This window comes from Strongyloides ratti (assembly GCF_001040885.1).
Source record: "Strongyloides ratti genome assembly S_ratti_ED321, chromosome : 2".
In the NCBI taxonomy this organism is placed as follows: Eukaryota; Metazoa; Nematoda; class Chromadorea; order Rhabditida; family Strongyloididae; genus Strongyloides; species Strongyloides ratti.
Genome location: NC_037308.1, coordinates 8,061,910 through 8,083,759, shown reverse-complemented (window position 1 = coordinate 8,083,759; position 21,850 = coordinate 8,061,910). Strand labels below are relative to the sequence as shown.

General features: G+C 23.4%; 6 protein-coding genes across 6 annotated transcripts; 4 read left to right on the top strand and 2 right to left on the bottom strand.

Annotated features, from left to right (window-relative positions):
- Positions 1–253: 253 nt before the first annotated feature.
- Positions 254–1,234, top strand: SRAE_2000258400 (Serine/threonine-protein phosphatase PGAM5, mitochondrial; the record flags this gene model as incomplete). Its single annotated transcript, XM_024653669.1, has 3 exons — positions 254–429; positions 491–872; positions 950–1,234. 3 exons carry the CDS (start codon positions 254–256, stop codon positions 1,232–1,234), a joined length of 843 nt encoding a protein of 280 aa, XP_024507123.1.
- An 899-nt stretch (positions 1,235–2,133) lies between these two features.
- SRAE_2000258300 (Zinc finger, C2H2 domain and Zinc finger, C2H2-like domain-containing protein) lies at positions 2,134–3,878 on the top strand (the record flags this gene model as incomplete). Its single annotated transcript, XM_024653668.1, has 6 exons — positions 2,134–2,140; positions 2,201–2,452; positions 2,503–2,775; positions 2,894–3,540; positions 3,581–3,817; positions 3,858–3,878. 6 exons carry the CDS (start codon positions 2,134–2,136, stop codon positions 3,876–3,878), a joined length of 1,437 nt encoding a protein of 478 aa, XP_024507122.1.
- Positions 3,879–4,654: 776 nt separating this feature from the next.
- SRAE_2000258200 (Programmed cell death protein 2) lies at positions 4,655–5,833 on the bottom strand (the record flags this gene model as incomplete). Its single annotated transcript, XM_024653667.1, has 1 exon — positions 4,655–5,833. One exon carries the CDS (start codon positions 5,831–5,833, stop codon positions 4,655–4,657), a length of 1,179 nt encoding a protein of 392 aa, XP_024507121.1.
- Positions 5,834–6,211: 378 nt separating this feature from the next.
- Positions 6,212–8,102, bottom strand: SRAE_2000258100 (AP-47; the record flags this gene model as incomplete). The annotated part of the gene is made up of 4 exons (XM_024653666.1): positions 6,212–6,410; positions 6,750–7,818; positions 7,869–8,002; positions 8,065–8,102. The coding sequence occupies 4 exons, from the start codon at positions 8,100–8,102 to the stop codon at positions 6,212–6,214; spliced, it is 1,440 nt and encodes a 479-aa protein (XP_024507120.1).
- A 720-nt stretch (positions 8,103–8,822) lies between these two features.
- SRAE_2000258000 (Cullin-4A) lies at positions 8,823–11,474 on the top strand (the record flags this gene model as incomplete). Its single annotated transcript, XM_024653665.1, has 1 exon — positions 8,823–11,474. The coding sequence occupies one exon, from the start codon at positions 8,823–8,825 to the stop codon at positions 11,472–11,474; it is 2,652 nt and encodes an 883-aa protein (XP_024507119.1).
- Positions 11,475–11,861: 387 nt separating this feature from the next.
- SRAE_2000257900 (Acrosomal protein SP-10) lies at positions 11,862–20,516 on the top strand (the record flags this gene model as incomplete). Its single annotated transcript, XM_024653664.1, has 4 exons — positions 11,862–11,867; positions 14,385–15,020; positions 15,059–15,110; positions 20,512–20,516. 4 exons carry the CDS (start codon positions 11,862–11,864, stop codon positions 20,514–20,516), a joined length of 699 nt encoding a protein of 232 aa, XP_024507118.1.
- Positions 20,517–21,850: the final 1,334 nt, after the last annotated feature.

Genomic DNA, 21,850 nt, shown 5'->3' with positions numbered 1-21,850 from the left:
TAATTTAGCCGCTAAAAGAAACACATCCCATAAAGAAATTTTTTTTGGAATTTTGAAAATATTTTGTATTAACAATATGCACATACAAATAAGCTTTTTGATTATTCTTGTGATCTTATTAAAATTATTAATGATTTGATAATACGAATGTTGTTGGCGTTTTTTTTATTTAGTGCTTGTATATTAAAAGAAATTTTTTTTTTAGATTTATTTTAATATCCTTGTATAAGAATTTTTTTATATAAATATTATAATGTATGGAAGAGTCGCTCGAACATCTTTTTCAATGGCAGCTGTAGCTGGTGTATTATATAATCTTAATGGAACATCAAAAGAAAAAGAAATTTCAGATATTAGAATGAGAAAAGATAACTCCATGAAAAATGCATATTTTCCTATAGAAAAAAAATGGGATAGTAACTGGGATTTGTATGTATTTAAAGTTTTTTTTTTTTTTATTTATATAATTATATAATCATTATGAATTTAGGCGTGATTCACATTCCCTTATAAAATCAAAAGAATGGGATAATGCTACAGAAACGGAGAGAGAAGATATGCTACGTAAAGTTACTCCCAAAGCCACAAGAAATATTTTTCTCATAAGACATGGACAGTATCATTTAAAAAGTATTGATAGAAATTTGACTGATCTTGGAAAAAAGCAAGCTGTCTTACTAGGAAAACGTCTATCTTCAAATGGTATAGAATTTGACAAGGTTACATATTCAACGATGAACCGCGCCAAAGAAACTGCACAAATAATGATGAATGAAATGAAGGAGATAGAATCTAAAAGTGATTCGATGTTAGAAGAAGGGGCACCATATCCACCAGAACCATCTGTTAGTAGTTGGAGACCTTTAGCACAGGTAAGTATTTAAACTGATGCATGAATAGTAAATCATAAACAGTTAATTTCTTTTGATAAAATGATTCTATTTTTGAGGAGTTCTTCGAGGATGGAGCAAGAATCGAGGCTGCATTTAGAAAATATATTCATCGTGCTGAACCAAGTCAAAGTAAAGATTCATACGAACTTATTGTTTGCCATGCAAATGTTATTAGATATTTTATTTGTCGTGCCCTTCAATTGCCTCCAGAAGCATGGCTTAGGATGTCATTGGGAAATACTTCTATAACATGGTTAGTTATTAGACCAAATGGAAATGTAAGTATTCGTTGTATTGGCGATATTGGACATTTGGATAAAGATACTGTTTCATTTACATGAATTATTTCGATTCAGTGAGTTCCTGGTATTTTTTTTAGTATTTTAAAAAATTAAATTGATACTCTTACTTACTATGAATTATTCATAGGCAGGTATGAGTTATATAATAAAAGTTTTATTTGATAATTTTTGAGGTTTTGTTTTATTTACATATTACTTAAGATATCTTTAGGGAACAGTTTTAGATATGAACATAGATAATTTTAAATGATATGAATGTTGTTTAAATGTATTTTTAAGATTTTCATGACAATTGGTATATAATATAAACAACTATTACGTCCTTTGAGTATAAAGCTGATTGATATCACTTCTTTTATTGCCAGTCATTGGTTAAACTTGCGCATAAGATTTTCTTATCTACCACAATCTCCAGCATCTATATTTCTATCAGGTGAAGGTCGTATTTTTCATGCATTAATCCCGCCTAACAATTTACAGATAAGCACACAGAGATTTGTGGTTTAGATAAGAAAAATGAAGTGATGAAAAACGAATTATCTTTTTTTATGGCATAATGGTTCCAATGTTTGTAGTATAAAATAAGAAAGAAAATTTTTGATCGTAAAATAAATGTGTATACGCCTTCGATCATTTTTCTTATCATTTTAGTATTTCATATCAGAAATGTTCACTTTAGCGCACTTTTTGACTGTTATTTTATCATATTATCAAAATTTGTTTTGTGAATTGGCTGTTTTGGTCTTATCAGTTTTTATCTTTTATAATAGTGTGTTATGTTTATTCTTCAACAAGCTTTCTAATTACAGTGAGATAATAGAATTTGTACAGTTACTTATCAGAGATAAATTGGTATAATGGATCATAAAAGATAAATTTTTATCAATAGATAAGCATTCAAAAGTAAAGAAATTCTTCCTTCTTACACTTATCATCATATGAATTGTATGCTTTTAATATTATACATCATAATTTTTCTAAAATTATTAATAATAAATTTTTTAGATAACAATAATATTATTATGACGACCGGACTACATAATCCTGGAATTTTAAGCCTAACAAATTTTCAAACAATTGGTCCATACCCTGTTCGAATATCTCTACCACATGATCCAGAAAATATAAAGTTTTTAATTAAAGATCTTACAGGAAAAACACATTCTTTTACATATACCGTATTAGAATCTACTTTTCTTAGTCGTTTAAAAGTTGCAGATAATCCAAAACAAGCTAATAGTTTTATGTTATATGATGGTAATAAATTAATTATTTTTTTTTTTATAATATAAATAAATTTTTTTTAGGAAAAGAAATCACGGGATTTTATTTAAGTCCTTTAGATCAATGTAAATTTGTTCTTTGGACAGTAGAAAATTTACCAACATCTAATATATCAGAAAATATTAAAAAATTTACATGTTTCAAATGTAATGCTTCGTTTTCTAATGAAGATACATTAAAAGTTCATAAACAATCTTATTGTAATGATCTCATATTACCAAGAAGTCAGACGTGTTCGCCTTCTATAGGAAATAATAATTTACAGATGACAAACATATCGTCATCAAAACCTCTTAGTAAGTATAAAAATTACATGTTTTAAAGATAACCTTATCAAAATTTAAACATCTTGATATGAATTAATTAAGAATAGAAACATTATCGTTAAAAAAATTCTTTATCATTACATTTTAGTGCTCCCACCGCAATTACCATTACATCAACAATATAACTCATTACAAGTATCTCAACAGATAAGAGATCTGGCTAAAAATTGTATCTTTTTACCAATTGCAACACAAAATAATTCACATGGGATTCAAATGTTAGGTCAACCACAACTTATTATACCGATCGCCATTAATAAAGATTTTAATCTTAATACAAACAGTACAATATATATAAACTCTGAAATGTGTTTAGGAATTGATATTAAAAAAAAACTTCATATTGGAAATGATGGTCTATGGGTAAATATTGGTACAGAAAAAGATATTGATTTACCAAAGTCATCTTCTAATATAAATTTCAATTCTATTGAATTAACTAGAAAAAGAACTATATCAACAGATGGAAATAAAATAGATTTAACAACTAATAATAAATCTAATGATTTTCAATGTAAAAAAATGTTTCTTGAATCACTACCTTCACAATTATCTAATATTTTACCTTCAAATAGTTCTGTATGTATAAATCAAATGTTACCAGAAAAAAAATTTCAATGTTGTTGTAGTGCTTCATTTTCAACAGAAGCAACATTTGCTGCACATGTCAAAACATACTGTAAAAATAGAATGGTAAAATCTGAAGAAACAAGTACAAAAGACTTACAACGTAAGGTAAAAAATATTTTAACTATTTTATAGTAATTTATTATAGACACTACGGCCATGTCCAAAGTGTAACTGTTATACATCATCAACTGCTGAGATGACTCAGCATCTTAAAAATATTCATGATTACTCAAAATCATTTATTTGCAAGATATGTTCGTACAAAGGATTTTCGGAAAGAGGAATAAAAGCACATCTTAAAATACATGATGAAATAAGTCATCAAGATGATGATTTTCAAAAATATATAAAAATAATTCATAATGAAGGATCTGAAACTAAAGTACAATAATTACTTATCAGTATAATAATTATTCTTTTAGAATTTGAAATGTATCATATAATCAAAATTGTAGAAATAAAAAATATTTGTAATTATAAACTGTATGTTTTATTTAGATAATTGAAAAAAGTATTCAAAAAGTTTTAGACAAATAATCTTATAAATCAAAAATAAAGTATAAGATTATTTATGTTATGGAAAAAATACTAAATAAAACAATCATTAACTAAGTTTATTATATGATTCAAAATTATATTACAAAAAACTTTTTTTTTTCTAGTTTTTTAAATATTCTAAATATATTTTTTCTTTTATTTAATTAAAGAAAAGTAATAGATAAATTTAAAACTTTTTTTTTATATCACCCCAATTATGCGGGATACATTCAATATTTCTAAAAAAGCAAAATGTATAAATACTATAATATTTAAAAAGAAAATGCACATATTTTATAATTTATTATTTTCATATTTACTTTAATAAAAGCTTATATATAAACTTTACTTTAATAAATTTTTACCATCAATTAAAAATCTTTTTTTGTTTTTGTAATTTAGAATGATTATATATTAATTAACAGTATAAAATAAAGTTGCATTTATAATTTGTACTTTTTTATCACTACTTGCATTTGATTATTACATTTATTTTTCATTAAAAATAAAAGTTAATAATTGAACTTTTTTTTTACAAATTATTATCAGAATTATCTTTTCCTGATATGTTTCTTTTATTTTTGTGATAAAAAAAATCTTAACAGTTATTTTACATTTTTTATTTAACAAAAATAGTTTGTAAAAGCAATAACAAAACATAACAATCAGATAACGAAAACATCTATAATAATTTTTTATCTTCATCACTAAGCACAAAGTCTTGTTTACACAAAAATTCTTCCATATATCCTTGATTTTTAATTTCACAACTTTGTGAACAACTATAAATATAGACAGATGCCCAGTCTATAGATTTTCCAATGTATGTTACATCAATAAGATCTAACAAGTATGGCATTAATTGAAATTCAAATGTTCTATCAGCTCCACAATTATTACATTTAGGAATTTCTTTTGGAAATGGTGACAAATCTGTTGCAATAAGAGGATTTCCTTTTCTTTTATATCTTAATATTTGATCTGGATTTAATGAAATAACCTTATTAAAAATTTTAAAAGATATATCTTCATTATCTTCCTCAATATCATCCACCTCATCTGAATTAATATCTTTTATTTTTTGTGATAAAACTTTCATTTCTTTTATTTGTTTTAAAAGAAGAGCTTCATCCTCTTCTTCTCCATCATTTCCAACATTTTCAATTTCTTCAATTTCCTCTAATACAGAACCTTTTAAATATTCAATATCAATTTCCATTTCATATTCCTTAAATACACACTCATTTATAGGAATATTATTAACAATATTATTAGCATATCCATTAACTTGTTTATTTTGATTTAATTCATCATTTGTTCCACAATAATTGGCATGATTAGATTTCCAATCAACAATTTGATGTTCTCTACAACAATACCATCTATTACCACATTTAGAACATTTTTTTGTAGCACGACAACCACAAATTTCACATAAATGAGGATATGAAGTACTATCAAACATTGGATCTTCTACATCACTATCCATATCTGGATCAAACATTCTTTCAGTAGGATAAAAATCATTTACTTGTGGTAATTGACATCTAAAAACTCTAATATTTGAGGGATCATTTTCATTACAACAATCCTTGTTTTTACATAAAAATATAAAAAAACTTCTATGAAAAGCATGTTCTGGATCATCAGCATTGGTACAATATATTTGAAGTAAAAATGCCATCTGTTTTTTGCATACCTTACAACTTAACTCTTCTGAGGTTGGTAAATTTCTTGGATTTAACCATGATGGTTTTCCACCAATTTTTCCAAGTGGAAAAAAATGACTTTTTAATCTATATGCATGAGATGGATGAATTTCTTCACCAAATCCTAAATAAACATCAGAATCAACAGGCATTTATTTTTTGAAAACTAAAAAAAAAATGATAATAAATTATTTAATAAATAAATAAATATTTTAATAACGATATTTAACGTAATTAATTATTATTATTAATAAAATTATATAATATCTTTTATTTATTATAATTAAAAATTTAAAACGTTATCATATATATAAAATTAAAAATACATTATGTCTCTTGTAAAGAAAATATTTTTAGTCGTTATTACTATTAATGTGTGATTAAATATTGAAAGAATTGTAATATTATGTGTATTCAGATAGGTAGATAGGTATAGTTTGTCTTACCATTTATGTGAACTTTTTTTTTTGTTAGCTTAATTTTTATAATATATTTCATGTACAATATATTGATTATACCAAAACAGTAGTTTAATCTTTTTTTAAAGATTTTGGTTTATGTTCTTTATAACTATGATAAATCCAATAAAATAATACTGCATGAACTTCTAAAATAGCAATTATAGCTGAAAACATCATTGCATCTTTATTATCCAATCCCATATATTTTTCAAAAACAAAGTATTTCAAAAAAAACATTGATCCTAATGGAAAAACCAAAATAGTTAGACTATAGGCAAATAAGTTATATATGGAGGATTTAACTATTGGATCATTGAAATTAGGAATAAATTCAGACATTGATAATAGAATAAAATAACAAAACTTATGAAATTGTAAACTATTTGTTTAAAATGAAGGCGCGGCTTATCTATTGATAGTTCCTTATATCTTAATTTATGTGTATTTTCTTTTAGTTTTTTTATAAATATAGTGACGTGAGTAATTAAACTTGTTTTTTTTATTGCCATTAATTTATTAAAAAAAAAATTCTATTTAAATTAAAAACTAGTAATCAATAAAAATATATTTTAAGAATTAAAATAGGTTATATAAATAGGTTTTTTACATTCTAATTTGATAATCTCCATTTTGGGTAACATAACGAACCCAAGGAAGTGCTTGATACCCTGATTTTTCTATAATTTTCAAATATCTTACTTGTAATCCAGACGTTGTAAAGTATGGAACTTCAAAACGTACATGAATTGGTTTCTTTTGTTCCGTTTCATCAGAAGATATAGAAGGAAGAGAAAAATGTGCTCTCATAAGATATTCTCTTCCTCCTGGAAAACTTCTAATAGTCCAAATGAAAGCTGAATGTTCTGGAGCATATCTCACCGATCCTACAGTTGTTTTAAATTTTGGTGAATCTGCATCTGAAGGTACTGGTATCATAACTTCTACAGAATTTGCAATTGACTGTCTTTTAAATTGACTTTTAGCTTTAACCATAAATTCTATTCGTGAATGAGCATATTTTTCAACAGAACATTCAACCCATATTAATGGTTTAATTTGTGTATTTAAACGATAACTCATTAATTCAAAATCACCATCTGGTGGAATGAAAGATATTGTTCGTTCACTTTCGAATCTTGATAGCCTAACACATTGATGAAATTTAACATCTTCTAATTCAACAGCCTTTCCTGCTCTTACAGTACGCCCCATATTTTGAAATAAAAATTTATCATTTAATCCTAGTCGTAGTTCCGGCATTCCTGATAATACAACTCTCATTTTTATAGCTCCATTTATTTCACTTCTTAATACAGTACCATTGGCATTTGCTAACAAACTAACAGATTCAATAACATCTAGAAATACCTCATTTTTTCTATATTTAATTCCTTCTGATCTCCATGAAACAGCATTTGTTACAGCCATAGGTGGTCGTGGAGCTAATTCTAATTGATGTGTCTCTTGAGTAATATATTCTTGAAGAATTTTTCCTTCTGTTATTTGTGGATAACCAAAATCCATCATTTCATCTAATAATTCATAAATAACAACATAATTATCACGTACTGATTCTTCCTCAAAATCTTTGAAATAAGCAACAAACACTTCAACACATTTATATAAAAATGATAGTATCATTGTAACATTTGAATTTTTTTTTGACATTGAAACTACTAAAAATTGTTATTTTTATTAAATTTATTATTATTATCAATTAACTTACAATATAAATTTCTATGTCTTATAAAACAAAAATTTATACCATCTTTTTCAACAACTGGAGATTGACTTCCCTCTTCTTCTTGTTCTAAAACTAAAGGAAGAAATTTTTCTATTTCACCCATTTCAATATCTCCTCTATAGTTTCTTGACATTAAAGGCTAAAAATATTTTTAAAATAAAAATAAAAACTTACAAACCCTTTAAAATCAAGAATAAATAATGCTGAACTAGACATGTTTTTCTTTATTTTTAAAAATTAATTTATCTTTTTTTACAATAAAAAATAAATTATTATATTTAGCAATAATAGTTGTAAAAATAAGTTCTTGAAAATACTGAAGAAAAAGTCTACACGTCGACAAATGTTGTTATATGGAATATACAACCTTAACTATTGTATGTGTATTGATCGTTTGTTCAAATATTGATATCAATCGCAGGTATATGTTGATTTACTTTATAATTTCTTTTGTGCGCAATATTGTATGATATAGTAATAAATATATTGTTTTTAATAAGTTTTTTTAAGACATAATGTTTTAATTTTTTATGATATAATAATTCATTCAAAGATGTTTTAAAAATATATAAATTTATTTATATTATACACACCTGAGATGTATATCTTTTCCATATAATATTACAATTATATGTTTTGTTACCAAGGAACCTACTATACCATTGCATAATATTTCTTTCTGTTTGGCTCTTCTCTTAATTAATACTGATTCATAAACATGTAAATAAATTATATTATAAAAATTAAGAAAAGAAAAATTTCTTCTTGTCAAAATATACTAGTTACCAAGAAAATATTATGTAATATTTTTATGCATATGTCTTAAAACGATTTTTTTTTAAACTTCAATGTGTAATTTATAACAACTGCATTTTACACCAATATACTTTTATTTATTCCTTATAAAGGCTTTAGTTTTTATGTAACTAATATATAATGGATTGGTCTTCAAGTTATCAAGATTCTTTACAACAACCTAATTCCAAATTTTTAGAATTAATAAATGAACATCGATCCTCATTATGTCATGATGCCACAATAAATGAAAAATCTCGTTACAATAATTTTAAGACATTAAGTTCTAGAGAACGTAAAATGCTTGGAAAATTTTATAGTTCTGTAACTGCAGAGATACATGATGAATTTACATTTCCAGCAAATATTAAAAATGAATTGTCATTAGATCATTTATTAAATTCAATGATTAAAATTGTCAATACATTTTTAGATTCTGGAAATACAATTTTTAATGGATTTAAAGAGGTTAAATATGTTGAATTATTAACAGACATCAAATATGTAGCATTATTTTATTCACATTTAGAGGGAAAATTTAAAGAATATATTCCAAGAGAGTTGTGTAAATACATAAATATAGAAAATGATTTTGAACTTAGTGACTATGATTTCTTATCGAAATTTGTAGATTTTTATAATTCTGTTAACTCTAGAATATATCAATTGGAAATTTACTTTAAGAAACTTAATCAAAATGGTTTACTTGCTAATTCAACATTATTACCTATAAGAAAACTTGCCAATAATGTAATTTGTCAAACATTTGAGTCTGTAGAATATTCATCTTATGAAGATAGAATTGGTACATGTTTTATTAATTGTCTTCGAAATATTGTAAAAGATAGTAATTTTGATTGTAAATTTTATAAAAAAACATGGAATTTAATGACAGAAATTGGTATGGACATATCATTGAGAAAAGATATTTTTAAAAAATTTAAAAAATATAATGTAGAAGATGCAAAACGCCTTCTTGAATATGACTCAATAATAGATTGGACTGATTATGTTTGTGATGAATTAAACAAGTTAAAAAAGGCATTAACATTATTACCCTTAAGTTATTCAAAACAAAGTTTAATTAAAAGTACTGATGAAGATTTTAAGAAAACTATTGAATCTCCTTTTATTAATATTTTAGAATGTTATCCAACTTCTGATAGTACTTCTATTAAATTTTCCCGACAATCAACTAATTTTAACGATTTTTCTTTATATAAAAAAATTAAACTTGAAGATGATTCCTCACCAAGTGCTTATGATTGTATAAAATACACTGGAAATGTTCCTTTGAATCTTTTTGTAAATGATAATAAGATTGATTCAAATTTTAGTATTGATTCTGATAAAGAGTACACAATTTACCTTCAAGTTGAAATATCTATGTTAGAAGCGGCTCGTTCTGAGTATTGTACTGCAACGACAAATCTTTTGGAAAAACAGATTGAAAGAATGAGCGTATTATATGAAGAAAAAAACATTTTACATTTAAAAAAATTATATAAATTATTACCTACTGCTAAAGAAAATGCAAAAGTATTTAATCAATCATTTCTTAATTTTATTTTATCATCAATTACTAAATCTATTGAAAAGGAAGAAAATGAGGAGAAATTTATTAATGAACTTATTACACTAAGAAAATTTTGTTTAGATAAACTTTTGAATTGCTATGATTGTGATTCATCGTATGTAGATTGCATTAATATTAGTTTTAGGAGAGCTTTAAATAAAGGTTCAGAAAAAATTTGTGTTGGTTCTACAATAGCAAAATATTTAGATAAAGTGTTAAAAAATTGGCATTTACGTAAAGATGATACTGAAACTTTTGAACAAGTTGTACAGATATTACGACATGTTGATGGAAAAGGTCCTTTCGAAAATAAATATCATAGTTTATTAGCAAAAAGAATTCTTAATGATACATCATATGATGAAAGTGCAGAAAGACAAATGATACAATTACTTAGAGAACAAATTGGTGATAAGATTATAAGTCATATGGAAAGTATGTTACTTGATATAGATCTTTCAAGACAAATTTTACAAGACTTTAGAAAATATCTTTCAAAAACAGAATATCATGATATGTATATTTACAATAATAGTGATATTAAAATTTTAACATCAATAAAATGGCCAGTGACATTAACATCTAGTATTATTTATCCTGAAGAGTTTACTCAGTTTCAAGAATTGTTTGAAAAATTTTATAATCCAAAACATAAAAAAAAGAGACTTCATTATCAACCAAATTTAACAGATGTTGTTATTACAGCAACATTTGACTCATGTGTAAAAGAATTAATTATGACATTGGTTCAAGCAACAGTTCTTCTATTATTTAATAAACATGAAACTTTAACATCTGCTGAAATTCAAAAATTAACAGGAATGGGTAAAGAAGATACTGAAAGATCTATAAGATCATTAAGTAGAGAAAATATTTTAATATGTTCACATAAACAATATACTGTTAATACTAAATTTACTCATCTTCAACAAAGAATTAATGTTAGGCAATTACACATGAAAGCAGCACCTATATTACAAGAATTGTCTGCAGCTGACAAAAAAGAAGCACAAAAAAATCTTCTTGAGGCAGCTTCTTGTAGAATTCTTAAAGTTAATAAACAAGAAACATTAGTTAATCTTCATCAATTAGCTATGAAAGAAACAAAGTTAGCAGTTAGTCTTACAGAATTTAAAATTATTATTGAAGGATTAATAACAAAAGGATTTCTTGAAAGGGATAAAACTAATAAAGAAACCATAATGTACATTCCATAACTTTGTAAATTTTTTTTTACGTTTTAATTTGATTGTAAAAATAAATAAAGTTTGATTTTTATAAATGTGATAATAAATTCAAAAACTATTTATAGAAAACAATAGTAATTTAAAATACGTATACATTCACACAAATTTAACCTGATAATTTTTGCATATAAATATGATAATATTAAAATTGAGTATATAGAATCTTTTGTTCTATTTAATTAAAATTATTAAGCAATTATTTTATATATATAAATAGATTATAACTTTCTGATAAGACTATGGTATATTCTTAAAATACAACATTTATAATGTTAAAAAATTATTTTACATCTGAAAAAATGATATATTTTAAAGTGTTATCATGTTTTAATTCTCAAGAACATTATACTTTAATTGATGAATGTAAAAAAAAAATTTTTTTTTTTAAATTTTCTTATTTTTCTATCACATAAAAAAATTTTAAAAAGTATTTAGAAAAATTATGCAACCAGATAAAATACAAAACTAAATTTTAATATAGATGTATAAAAATTGTAAAAAAAATTTAATTATATTTTATAAAATTTAAAAGTAAAAATATTATTTATACTAAATTTTTTGTAATTTCACAAATAATTGTAGTTAATTAAATAATTTATAACAACCTAAATGTGTACTGCGATCAATTTTATGATAAAAAGAAATTTTTTTAAAAATAATATACTGTTTTTTTTTAAATTAAAAATTTTCGAATTTTCTTTTTACGCAAAAAGATTCTATTGACTTTTAAAAGCTTTATTGCACTTTAATTAAGAGGAAAATATATCTAGAAAAAGTTATTGAAGTCATAATTGAAAAAATGTAAAGTAGAAAATATGGAAGTTTATGCAAACAATTAAAAAAATAATTTTTTTTTGCTAATAACTTTTTTTATCGCATTAAACACTTCTTGTCAAAAATCATTATCAACTTAGAAATATCTTGTTTATTTTTGGATCACTTTTAGAGTCACCGAAGTATTGAATTTATAAAAAATAACATAAAAAAGTATTTGAAAATTTTTTAAAAATTTGAATAAATATATAGTGATTTGAATATTTGATAGTTGATATACAGTAAAAAAAAAGTTTAAGAAAATTTTTTTTTGCATAAATAACCAAAATTGTCATATAAATAAATAAAAATAAAATTAAGAAAATTGATAGTAGATTTTTTAATAAAATTTTTATTAAAAAATTTTTTTTATTTTATCACAATTTTAGAGGTAGAATCAGAAATCTAGAAAATTTTCTGCCAATTTCTGAAAATAATAATGTTATAGCTATAAAAATTATTAATCTAGACCAATTTTTGAAAAAAAATCGAAGAAAATTAGTCCCCTATTCATAGAACAAGTATTTTCTGAGATAATGAAAAGTCGAGAACAATGAATATTTTAGAAACATTTCCGCCCTTGGTCATATCCTGCTTCAAAATTATTTTTTTAACATGTTAATATGAAATCGGTTTCTCTAACCTTTTTCTACCATTATCTTTATTTGTTTCTCAAAAACATTTAAAACAACAATTTTGAAGTAAATATTATTGATAATACTTTTTTATATTTATGCTGCAATATCTCAATGAAAAATTTATTTTTTGAAAAAATAAATGTGCTTATTTTTATTAGCGTGCTTTTATACATAAGAAACTTTTATTAAAAATATAATTTTCAAAAATAATTTTTTGAAAGTTATTTCTTCTCTATATATATAGGATTATGTAAATTTTTTAAAGCAATTTATAATCAAAGTTGTACTAAATTTATGTAAAATAAAAGTTAACAAATTTCTTTTTGCCTTTATAATAACGTTGATAATTGAAACAACATGACAAAACTTTTAAAAATTTTCAAAAATTAATAGGAATAATTGACTTAATTTTAGAGTCACTGATGATCTAAAATTTTTTTTTAAAAATTTGAATATTATACATGTGTAAAATTTTTTTTAAAGTTACAAAAATGATTTAATAAAATTTTTTATTAGTAAAAGTTAAAAAACAACTATCAACTTTCTCATTCTAGTGTCACGTTTGGATTAGAAATTTTTTTTGAAAAATTGAATATTAAATATATGTATAAATTTTTTTTAAAAATACAATAATGGTTTAATATAATAAATAAATAAAAAGTAAATAATTTTTTAATAAAAATTTTATTAAAAATTCTACTATCAACTTTTTTAATTTTATTTTTAAATTTTTTTTAAATTTTTAAATGATAATCTTGGTTGTTTATGTAAAATTATTTTTTTTATTTAAATTTGAATGTAATAAAAAATTTCTTTAAATTCACTACGTCAGTGACACTAAAAGAGATCCTCTTTTTTTATTAAAAAATATTTCTTACGTAGTATTTTTAAAAATTTAAAAAATGTTTCATGAATATTAATTATTAATTTATATTATTCATACCAAAACTAAATTGGACAAAGAATTTAATATTTATATATATATATGTTTAATTTTTAATATTACAAAACAAGCCCACAGTAAATAGAAGATTATATATTATTTAATTAATAAAATTTGTAGTTTAGGTGATTTTTTATCTAATTCTTTACGTAGATCTCAAGTGAAAATGAACTTAGATCTTAAAAAAAGAGATTTTTAAAAACATTGTAAAAAGTTCTTCAAACTGGTGTAAACTGTATATTGGTTAATCATTACAAATTAGACAATAATATATTTTTAACAATACCGTGAAATTTTCAAAGTTTATCACACATTCTATTTCTTTAATCATCTTGATACAAAATTCTAACAATTAGAAAAATCAAAATTATCATAATCTGTATTACGGAAATAATAATAATTAAATCGTAATATTCAAATTATAGTAAATTTGAATATTAATTATATTATAAATATAACCTTTTTTTTTTAAAAAAATCAGTCTAGCTTTTCTACTGCTGGACAATTCAAAGTCATTTTGGATTACAAAGCAAAGGAGAACAAAGCACAGGTGGACAAAGCACAGGTGGACAAAGCAGTGGAGGACAAGGCAGTGGAGGACAAGGCAGTGGAGGACAAGGCAGTGGAGGACAAGGCAGTGGAGGACAGGGCAGTGGAGGACAGGGCAGTGGAGGACAGGGCAGTGGAGGACAAGGCAGTGGAGGACAAGGCAGTGGAGGACAAGGCAGTGGTGGACAAGGCAGTGGAGGACAAGGCAGTGGAGGACAAGGCAGTGGAGGACAGGGCAGTGGAGGACAAGGCAGTGGAGAACAAGGCAGTGGAGAACAAGGCAGTGGAGAACAAGGCAGTGGAGAACAAGGCAGTGGAGAACAAGGCAGTGGAGAACAAGGCAGTGGAGAACAAGGCAGTGGAGGACAAGGCAGTGGAGGACAAGGCAGTGGAGGACAGGGCAGTGGAGGACAGGGCAGTGGAGGACAGGGCAGTGGAGGACAGGGCAGTGGAGGACAGGGCAGTGGTGGACAAGGCGGTGGTGGACAAGGCAGTGGAGTACAAGGCAGTGGAGAACAAGGCAGTGGAGGACAAGGCAGTGAAGGATCTGTACAGAAAGATCAGCAAAAAAATGTAAGTATATTATTATTATTATAGAAAACTTATTTCAGAAAGACAAATCACAGGAGGGCAAAGCAGTGGAGGATCAACACAGGATATCAAGTAAGTTTTACAAAAATCTCCTTTAGTTTTAATATTATAATAAATGACTTAATCTTTAGAAACCTGTGACTCTATGACCTTTAGAATCTTTAACTATGAGAGTTGTTTCAATTCCAGAAGTACTACATGAATGAAAGTATTCTTATTAGTTGTCTAATTTTTTTAAAAATATTTTTAACTTGAGGCGCCTATTTTACATTGAGAAAAAAAAACACATTCTGATGCCATCCAATTATACCACACTATTTTATGTTGTGTAGCTGTGACTTTTTGATATCCAAGTATTTGAGCATTCAAGACATTAGTAGGTATTAAAGAGTTAAAACTATAACTTTGACCGCTAGTTTCTTCTCTTACTGAATCTATTTTTAGTATTTCGCTCAAAACGGTCATAAAATTTCACTATTTACATCAACTTTTTTTTAAGAAGTAACTTTAAGTTTCCTTAACCTCATCATGTGCACCTCCTGGAATGGCTTCTTTCCTGTGTGCTAACCTATTATGTTACATAACTTTATATTTGGATGCTGCATTTCTTAACACACAATAACATTTATCCAAATTTATACATATTGTATAATTTTTGTAAATAAAAACAAAACTGTAGATAACTGTATTATAAAATTCTTTTAAAAGGTAAGCTTATTCTAAAGAATCATTTCATTAAAGTTAAACATTTTAGATGAAGTTGATTGACTTTATCTTTACTTTNTAAAATTTTATGTATAAAAATGTATAAAATTATCACTTTAAGGATGCTTTTATTTTGTGTATTCTTTGGTTGATTATGTATACATTTTTGTTTTAAATTCTATAGTGAAACTTCAAAAGAAAAAAGAAAATACAACATGTATTGTTAACAATCTTTTTATTGGAACTTTGTAAAAAAGTTATAAAAGTTATATAGTATTATATTGTAAAATTAAAGTACTTTTTCTATTGATACTACTATTTTTTAAATTTTAAATAAAGTTTTTTTTTGCTATTATTATTATATTATTAATTAAATCTATTATAAATAAACAAAAAAATTTATAAAGTAAGTTTAATACTTTTATTGAAAAAAAATAATAAAGTATTAGATGAAAGAGAAAATAAAATTTTTTCAACAATCTGCAATTGAAAATATTGGAGGAGAGAAAGAAAATTCAACACGGGTTATGTATTTTAATCCATTATACGATATTATAAAAAGTAAATTGAAAACAACTTTTGTGGAACAAGATACTAACATTTTAATTGAAGAATGTTGTAACGAAGAAGTTAGTGAAGCTTCAATTAAAAATTTTAAGACATTATTAGCAAAATTATTTTTCGATCTTCAAATAGATGAAATAGTCGACAGAAAATTAAATAAGTGCAAGATAATTATCAACATAATAGAAATTTTGCTTCTTGGAAAGAGTAGAAAATTTGTTCAACATCATCAATTAAGGGTTATGCAAAACTAGTAAAAAAGCTTGTAAGAGAATAGCAGAAAAGTATTCTACTTGTCAATGAATCAAATATTCTTTCGATGATCTTGAAAAATTTATTGAAATTAAAGAAAATATTAAAAAAATTGATAAAAATTTAGAAAAAGATTTTTCAATCAAATGCAACATTAGAAAAGAAAAAATAAGAGAAATATTTGATATGGTATTTAAATATTACCAACAAAAATTTAAAAAGAAAATACCATTACACTTTGCGAAAATTTAAATGATATTAATATGCTGTTAGATCTTGGTTTGAAGAATATGGTTTTGACAGAAAAAATTTCAATTGATGAAGTGAGCAAAAAGAAGATTATTATGGTAAAAAGAGAAGGATTGTTTTATCTATATTTCAAGGAAAATAAATATAATGAATATACGTGTCTTAAAAAAGCATTGTACAAGCTTATGCTACTTTCATCTGTAACAAGAGCAGAAAGTTGTTTGTCGTTTACAAAAATAATGCCTCTATTTGACCTTTTTTACAATGCAGATAAATCAAAATTTCTTGGACCAAAATTGAAGTACCATGATAAATCTGTACAGATTTATAAGAAAATTAAAAGCAGTTTAAATATATAATTCATTTCTATTAAATTTTTTTTATTTATTTAATTTTATTTTTAATAAAAAATATTTTTACTTTAATAGATTTTTAGAAAGTTTTATTATCAACGTTCAAATGGCATATTATTTTATATCAAAAATGTTTTTGTAAAAAATATGTGTTAAGAAAAATAAATAATGCACATTGTCAGAAAAATTAACGTCTAATTGGTAAACAGTGGAAAAAAAATGTTCATCGGGTTGTGAGTGCACTCGGGCACCCAAACTATGAGATTCAAACGATTTTATTTCCATTAAATATCCAAAAATTAAATATATCTATTATTTCTAATATTTTAATAAAAATACTAATAACATACAAATAAATTGTCAAAAAAAGATGTCTGTTTTAAACAAAAAAAAAACTTTATAAAAGATTATTAATAAAGTTTTACATCTTAAAAGTTTATTTATTTTAGATAACTATTTTTATTTTACATCTGTGTTACTGTTGATGACAGAAAGTGTAGAACAGCAACTTCCATAAAAGTATTAATTTCCATTCTAATTATTATTGATAAAATTAAATTGATTACTAATTTTTTGTAGAGTTCTAATAAATAAGATGTAAAAACAACAAATGATAATTTTTTTTTAAAAAGTTTTTTAAAAGTAAAAAAATTAATAAGAAAAAAAATAAAATTTGAGATATACAGTTATATTTAAAAAAAACTTTTTATTATAAATTATATAAGAATATTATTGCACAAATTAAATTTATAATATCAATTTATAACTTTTAAAAAAATAATTTTTTATCTTTATCAAAAAAGCTTTAAAAATAAATTTTCTTTTTACTAACCATTTTAATTCTTAAATTTTATTGAAAAAAAAATTTTTTACAATTTAATGAGTAATTTTTAATATTATAATTTATTTTTAGTAAGTTAATATTTTTAGAAAAAAATATGTAAATAACTTTTTAGTTTTCTTTTAATAATAAAAATTTTTAAATTATTCAGGTTTCGATTCTAACAGACAATTTAAAAAAAAAATTGATAATTATAATTATTAATAACATTTTAAAAATAACTATATTAAAATTCTGTTTTGAATTAATTTTAAATTTTTATCTTTATACCACTTTTGAAAAAAATCTTTTAAAAAAATAACTTCAAAGCTACAAGATGATCTTTTTTAAAATTTTTATAAAAAAATAATACTTATAAAAAGTTATGCAATTTTTTAGATATAAAAATATTTTTGTATATAGTAATATATTTTTTTTATCCGAATTTTTTTTATTTAACAATTATTTGTATTTGGTAAATCACTAGACTCTTTATTTGGTTGTCGCATAATAGAGTTTCACATTGAGTTACTCTTTATAATTAAAATGTCTTTATTATTTAAGAAGTGTAAAAAAAAATTAAAAAAAATAAAAAAATTTTTGTCTAATGTAAAACAAGGGGGAGGCTTCGCCCCCCCCTTGTTAAAAGGCGCGTTCCGCGCTCTATAAAAAAAATCAAAAGTTTTTGCAGCAAATTATAAATTTTATTAATTTAAAAAAAAACTCCTTTTGTTATATTTAAATTTTTTTTTTATATTAATATATACAACATTATTATTATAAATTTTTTAATATTTTTTAATTTAAAAAATTTTTAATAATAGAAAATAAGATAGGAACTAACTTATGATTATTTGATAAATTATCAACTTTATTAAATCAAAATGTTCTTTATTATACATTATCTCATTAGTTGAATTGTTTAAAACTTTTTTAAACGTTTTCTTATGTATCTTCCTGTTTTTAAAAATATATTTAGACTATTGTTTTAAAAAATAGTGCCAATTACATTTATTATATTTTTAACAATTGAAATAATACTAAAAATAAAAAATGATTACGTTTTTCGTAATCAGCGTGTTTTTCTCTATTAGAAAAGTTATTAAAATATTTAAAAATTAAAAATAATTTCACCTACTTAATACTCGCCTATATATATTTAGGATTTAAATAAAAAATTTGCCCATTTTTAACTTGAATTGAAATATGTTTGTGCCAAGTTTAGGCTAAATAAATTTTTTTTTTTCCAATTTTTTATTATTAAAAAAAAATTTCTTAACTAAAATTCAGATATATATAAAATTTTGTCTTTAAATTTTTTTTAAATGAAATATTTAAAAAAAAACAGTATAAAAAAAATTAATAAAAAACAAACTTACCTGAGTAACTCTGGGACCAGTAATCATAAAATTATGAATCCATAGTCATTCGATAGAGAATTTAAATACGCCCAGTCGTTTTTTTTATTTTCTCAAATTTCCATTTTTGAACAAAGTTATGGCCATTTAAAATCTACTTTGGGTCTAATTTGGACCAGTTAAAAATATTTTTTTTATTTTTTTTTTGCAAAAAACAAATTTTCTGGCCAAAATTAAGCTATATATAAAATTTTGATTAAAAATAATTTTTTTAAATGAAATATTTTAAAAAAAAACAGTATAAAAAAATTCATAAAAAACAAACTTACCTGAGTAACTCTGGGACCAGTGATCATAAAATTATGAATCCATAGTCATTTGATAGAGAATTTAAATACGCCCAGTCGTTTTTTTTATTTTCTCAAATTTCCATTTTTGAACAAAGTTATGGCCATTTAAAATTTACTTTGGGTCTAATTTGGACCAGTTAAAAATATTTTTTTCATTTTTTTTTTGCAAAAAACAAATTTACTGGCCAAAATTAAGCTAATTTTTAAAATTTCATAAAAAAATATTTAGTAGGAAAAAAGTTATAAGCAACTAAAAGTTTAAAAAATTCATAAAAAACAAACTTTACCAAGTAACTCTGGGACCAGAAGTCACAAAATTATGAAACCATATTCATTCGATAGAGAATTTAAATACGCCCAGGCCTTTTTTTCTTTTTCTCAAATTTTCATTTTTGAAGAAAGTTATGGCTATTTAAAATTTTTGTTTGACCAAATAAGGCTTTAGATGTAAATTTTTTTATATTTTTATTATGAAAAACAAATTTTTTGGCCATTTTTTACCTATGTACAAAATTTTATGTTAAAATTATTAAAAATAAAAAAGTTAATTTTTTGCGTTCTTGAAGCTTTTACTATATGAAGATGAAATTTTTTTTAAAAATGATTACGTTTTTCGTAATCAGCGTGTTTTTCTCTATTAGAAAAGTTATTTAAATATTTAAAAATTGAAAATAATTTCACCTACTCAATACTCGCCTATATATATTTAGGATAATTTTTGTCAAAAAACATTCCTTACTTTTTTTCCTAACTTTGATTACTTATAATTTTCAATGTTTCAATTAAAACACATCGATGACTATATTTAAAATTACTTTTTAGCTTAATTTTAGAGTCACTAACATTTTGGAAATTATTTTTGAATATTTGGATAATATAAAAATGTATATTTTTTTTCAAAATTACTATGTAAGTTTGATAAAAAAATTTTATACTAAAACAAGAAATAAATAAAGAAAAGTAAGTAATAAAAATTTTTTTTTTAATAAAAATAAAAAAAAAACAATTTTTTTGGAAATTGCAAATGCAGCCATAGTCATTCGATAGGCCTTGAACGGGATGAGTTTTGCATATAATCAACAATATTCAAAATTTGAAACTTCAGGAGTTATAAGGATTCAAAGTTGAAGGGTGAAATTGTAGAATATTTTTTTTAAATCTCGATTTTTATGATAATATAGTAAATTTAAAAAATAAATACTTTTTTTAGATCAATTTTTTACGAGAAATTCATTAAGCCTATTTATATTTTCATAAGACTTCTAAAAATGAAGTTACGATAAGAAATATGTATAAAAAAAAGTTTTAAGAATCTAGTAAAAACTCAAGTTTATGACGTCACAGAACCATGAAACTATATGCGCTGTGCTTCTTTCGTAATTTAAGGTATACCCTACGTTGAAAACTTTTTTAAATTTTCAACCGTTCTTGAAATAATGTGTCTGGTACTTTTTCGCGCGTAATCTATTGTCATCATTTTTTTATATCTCGAAAGTGGTTTAAGGTATAAAAATATTTTGAAGGTAGACCTCATTTGAAAACTCATTTGAAGTCAATTGCAAAAATCTGATTTCATTTATCTTGACTTTGAAGCGAGATATGACCAAGGCGGAAATTTTTCTAAAATATTCATTGCTCCCGACTTTTCAGTATCTCAGAAACTACTTGTCCTATGAATATGGGACTAATTTCCTTCGATTTCTTTTCAAAAATTGATCTAGATTAATAATTTTTCTTAAACTTTTCTTAAACTTTTTTTTTACTGTTTATCAACTATCAAATATTCAAATCACTATATATTTATTCAAATTTTCAAATACTTTTTTATTTAATTTTTTATTAATTCAGTACGTCAGTGGCTCTAAAAGAGATCCACTTTTTTTAAGAGCTATTGAATGAATATATTTTTATAAACAAATGAAAAAAAAAGTTGTTTTTTTTAAAATTCATATATTTGTAAAAATTTGCTAAAGTTAAACATTTACGAAATATATAATGAAAACTTTTAATAAATAAAAAATAAAATATTTATGCTATATTAATAATTTTTAAAATTTATTTTACTAAAAATAATACTCTCTAACAATAAAAAATATATAAACCTACAAGTATGACATATTTAAAAACTATTTTAATTTGTTAAAATAAAAATGTTAATAGG